General features: G+C 40.9%; 1 protein-coding gene across 1 annotated transcript; it reads right to left on the reverse strand.

The window, feature by feature from the left end:
• Positions 1-3,693: 3,693 nt before the first annotated feature.
• LOC103596409 (transmembrane protein FAM155A-like) lies at positions 3,694-4,883 on the reverse strand. Its single transcript, XM_008580031.1, has one exon. It carries the CDS (start codon positions 4,714-4,716, stop codon positions 3,694-3,696), a length of 1,023 nt encoding a protein of 340 aa, XP_008578253.1. The 5' UTR covers positions 4,717-4,883.
• Between the last annotated feature and the right edge of the window lie 499 nt (positions 4,884-5,382).

The following is a 5,382-nucleotide window of genomic DNA, read 5'->3' on the forward strand; positions in this document are numbered from 1 at the left end:
TTTAAGTAAAAATCAAGCATGTTTATAATATAAATTTGTAATTTTGTAGCTTAAAATATTTCATTTTTTAATATTGCCAGCAAACTTGAAGATTTTGACAGATTTGTCAGATTCTTTTACATAACAAAAACTTGTTTTGAATAATACTGCAAACTATAGAGGAAAATCAGTGCCATAATTTTTGCTACTCAATTTATGTAATATAGCAGCTTAAATGCTATAGTATGAATGATATATGCGACAGTTCTTATTCTTTAATTCACTGTAAATTACAGCCCAGATAAATGTATGCATTTACTTTTTAAAAAAATTAAGCCAGTTGTTTCTTAGAATATTAAAAAATATTGTTGGGTGCAAATGATTTCTACGATACGTTGCAAGACAAAGGTTTACCAAAGTAAATACAAGCTGTATTTGATCTCCAATTACTGTGAATTCAATACACTATGATTTTACTAGTTCTATTTAAAAAGTTTTATTTGAAATAATTGGTCAATTTTTTAAAAAAATTTTAAAAACTTAAATCAAAGTTAATTTAATCCATTTTATTTTATACATATATTAAATGTAGCAATTATTTAATGAGGGGAGTAAATAAAACTAGAAAGTAATAATGCATCCTAATTCTAAGAAGTTAATCACTGCATTATTTAATTATATATGGGTATAATAAATTTAATATATTTCTCCTAAAATATGAACTGAAATAATTTGTATTAGTAACACGATTTTATGTATTCTCCTGTTTACAATTTTAGAAAACATGTTAATGTTAATTAACTATTAAAATTGGATTTTTGTGATTATATTACCAATTACTGAAATATAATGCATTTACTTTTAATGTAGCCTATGACTTTGAAGATGCCTTCAAAAATGGAAAATTCTGCATAGAACTGGTATCTTGAACAAGGCACCTGATGACAGTCATTTCATAAGTATAAGTATGTTTGAAATAAGTAAAAGTGTTCAGATAAAAACCCAGACACATACATCAAAGACAAGAAGTAACGTTTTAAGCCATGTGATACAGTTTATATCTGGTTATGTTTGTGGCTTTTTCAAAATCATAAAGAAATTATATATTAAACTAAAGACTATNTTTTAATGTAGCCTATGACTTTGAAGATGCCTTCAAAAATGGAAAATTCTGCATAGAACTGATATCTTGAACAAGACACCTGATGACAGTCATTTCATAAGTATAAGTATATTTGAAATAAGTAAAAGTGTTCAGATAAAAACCAAGACACATACATCAAAGACAAGAAGTAACGTTTTAAGCCATGTGATACAGTTTATATCTGGTTATGTTTGTGGCTTTTTCAAAATCATAAAGAAATTATATATTAAACTAAAGACTATGCTTGTATACATTTCTACATGCAACCAATTGATTTGTGAGTCTTAAAACAAGAACACCAGCCCTTTGAATTTGAAACTGTAATTTTTGAAAACAGCTATTATAAATAAATGTTTCAAATTGACAGATGACAACAAAAAATCCTACAACCAAGAAATATCTACAAGATATCACAGGTACTAAATTCTGAGCCATGGTGATGAGAAACTCAAATGTTTATGCTTATTTTCAATGTGAAGAATTTTTCAAAATAAGTTAAGATTTTTATAATGTCCTTTTGTATAGACAGTTAGCACTTCCTACTTTATACAAATATATAATCCAGAAGTAGGCCATAACATAAGATGAGTTTAACTTACAGTATACCTTATAACTGGGACAATGTAAATGTACAGTTAAGAATTAATTCAGGTCAACAGGAAAGAAAATATTTGATATATTGATGTGGACATTTGAACAAAGATATATTTGACATGCTTTTAAAAAAAATATGCTGTAATTTACTGACAACACAGACTATCTTTGAAATACTGAGCTATGCAAATTAGAATTACTAAAAATTTCCATGAGGGCTTACACTTAGGGAAGCTCCACAAGGGCTTACACTTAGGGAAGGAGTCAAATTTAAATTATTACAAGGTACCACTCCTGAACATAAATATACTGAAATGTCTACAAACTTTTGAATAGTAGTAAAATTAGCAGACACCAGTTTCCCTATCTTTACAGTTCCATTGCAAAATTTTGGTCAAAAGAAATAACTATGCAATAAATACATTAGTCATTCATCATTAATTTTTACCACTAAGATTAATTCTCAGGCGTGAGTTATAGTGGTATGAGTTTTTTTAAAAAAAGAATAATAAGTAGGAAAGTTTAAGATCCACTTACCTAGTGAAATAGAACCCTAAACTAATGTCATAAATTCAGAATTATTATTTTCAAAGATCTATGTTTCTGGTCTCAAAGACTGCTGATAAAGTGTGGTCAGTTTGAGATTAGCTTTATTGCCATAAGCACAACTAATCAGTCCAAAGTAAAACACAACCCTTGAACTATGTTCATTTAAAATAGGAATCCCTTAGTCCAGCTCTTTTACCAAAGCATCACAAAATCCTTTGATCTATACCACACTTGACTGCACTTTCCCAGTACAACGCAAGTGAGTCAAAGAGGGACAGTTGTTCTGTGTGTGGGTCAGGGGAGTAGGTGTAGTATTTGTTTTGAAAAGCAATGCTATCTTATTTTGTTGATTAATAAATTAGCGTTGGAACAGAACATTGAGGTTTATAGAGATTCTGCCATCATTTCTTCCTTACTAAAGGTCACTGCAGTATCTTCATCTTCAACAGACGTCTTGAGCAAATCCCGTTTCAGCACCACGGACAGTACCACTCATACTCGGACATGTGCCCATAGTTGTACTGACCAATTCAAAGGAAACTTGCACAGACTTCTCCTTTGACAATCAGCAAGGATTATATTGTATATTATATTCAGCAGGGAGGGCTTGAATATAACATGTTATTAAAGATTTCAGTACATTTTAATTCATAACATCAAGGATTTGCCATTCAGTACTTCTAAAGAGCATATTGAAAATCCAAGCTAATTATATAAGGTGTCTGATAAATAATCTAACATTGCTAATATATCACTAGATACCTAATTACAACGTCCCACTTATATTGAGTCTCCTTATATTGAGTCTCAGATCAATAATTATACAAACGTCCAAGAGAAAGCAGGCAATTTAAGGAGAGTAAATATGCTCAGGTAGGCCCTCAGACTTTCCAAACAACCAGAACTACCCCTGTAAAAACAGGTATTTTCGTTTTCTACATAAACAACTACAAATGCTTTCTCTTGTCCCTCTGGCCAATCAACTTAACCATATAACTATCTAGTGTTCATGTGTGCGGGTCCACATACCAAACCATGCGCACCTATCTCTGGCTCTTCTGACTTGACCTGTGGTCACCACAATGCAGTCCCATTGCTATCTTCCTGACAAACCTAAATCAAATTCCATTTTTAAAAGGTTTGTAACAGAGTTTGAGCCAATTGCATAGCTGTAAGAAGTAGTTAAAACACCAGATTCATCATTTCAGAAGACAGGGGATTGCCCTGATTTTCCAAGGATTCCCAGAAGAAGCCATCAGTCCACCAGCAATCCACCGGGATTGCCTACACAAGCAGCAAGTCAAGCTTTCCTAACCCCCAAACAACTATTGCAGTCACAAAACCAGAGCCAAATATATATACGTGTGTGTGTGTGTGTGTGTGCGCGCGCGCGCGTGTGTGTGTGTGTGCGTGTGTGTGCACGTATTTTAAAACTCCAAAAGACATCTCAGCCGAGCCACGAGATAGAAAAGCGCAGGAAGAGGGTGCGCATCCGCTGTTCCTACCTTGCAGTCCTCAGGACACGATTTCACCGAGTACTCCTCCGACTGCAAGTACTTATGGAGCACACTTTCAAACTCTTCGTATTTCTCCTGAGCGTGATGGTCGTAGTCTTGGTAAGCCTCGACGCACTGCCTGCAGGTAGTCATCTCTTCACCCTCCTTGAGCACCACATCCAGACTACAGTTCAAAGTGTTGGGACTGGACAATCCCGAGAACAACTCCCAAAGTGTGTAGGAATTACAAAACGAAAGGTAAAAATCCGACAAGTTCCAGAGCGGAGTTGGACGCCGGCCCCCCGCCGCCTGCCCCTGGCCCGCGGCCGCCGCCCCCCGACTCCAGTTCCTGGCGCACACGGCGTCCGCGTCGTCCACCGTGAAGCACTGGCCCGAGGACGAGCCCTGGGGGTAGCACGTCTCCAGGCGCCACAGGGGTTTGGCAGAGTTTCCTAGAAAAGGAGCCTTGCTCCGGTTATTTTTGCCTCGGGGGCCCTTGCCGCCGCCGCCGCCGCCGTCTCCCGGGGAGGGAGGCAGGGTGGGCGACGACGGGGCGGAGAGGAGTCTGTGTGCCTGGGCGGCGGGCGAGGACGCCCCCATGCTCGCCAGGAGCGCGGGCCAGGAGGGCTCCTGCTGCCGCTGGCGCTGCTGCTGCTGCTGCTGTTGCTGCTGCTGCTGCTGCTGCTGCCGCTGTCGCTGCTGCTGCTGCTGTCGCTGCTGCTGCTGATGATGCTGCTGATGCTCCTTGTCCCGGGTCCGGGTCAGTTTGGCCTCGGCGCAGAACCACAAGTGATCAGAGAGCAGGACTGTGAAAAACAAGAGAGATGCCAAAGACAGTCGCCATTTCTGAGCCCTCTCTGAGTCGATGAACGGTTTCTCGTTCTCCCGGGGTGCTGCCAACCAGATTTTTAAGCCGTCGTCATACTGCCGACACATCCAGGCACCCCTGGTCATATTTTGGGAACGCACAGCCCTGGCCGACTCCACCGTGAGGGCTCCTGTGCCGGTGTCACCACAATATGCATTGACTTAAAGGGTTTAGTTTCCTTATCCCCTCCTCCAGTTCCTCTCTCTCTCTCCCTCTCTCTCTCTCTCTGTCCCTCTCTTTTCTCTCTCTCTCTCTCTCTTTTGCCTACATAAATATTACCAGGCTTTGGAGGAAGATTTGACTTGCTTCCGACCTAATCATCAGCCGACCCCATCGTCTGTAGAGTGGGACACAATAATGCAGAGAGAGAGAGAGACAGAGAGAGAGAGAGAGAGAGAGAGAGAGACGGACAGACGGAGGGACAGGGACAGGCGGACGAGGCTGGTGCTGCTGGTGGCCGGTGCTGAGGCTGAGGGCAGGAGGTGGCGGTGGAGGTGGCGGGGTGGCTGCGCTGCTCCTGTCACCCCGGCATTGTCAGCGCGCGGGTCCCCATGGCGCTGCCGCGGACAGCCCGCTCTCCCCTGCCGGGGACATGCCGCGTCTCCGCCGCCCGGGGCGCCTCCGCCCCTCCGCGCCTCCTCTGCTCCTTCCTTTCCGTCTTCTTTTCCTTCTCCTCCGCCTCCAGCTCCTACTTCTCGCTCCTTCTCCCAGAGTCCGGAGCCTGGGCAGCCGCCGCCGGCAGGGCTGTCCCT

This window comes from Galeopterus variegatus, unplaced genomic scaffold, assembly GCF_000696425.1.
Source record: "Galeopterus variegatus unplaced genomic scaffold, G_variegatus-3.0.2 Scaffold2004, whole genome shotgun sequence".
Taxonomy (NCBI): Eukaryota; Metazoa; Chordata; class Mammalia; order Dermoptera; family Cynocephalidae; genus Galeopterus; species Galeopterus variegatus.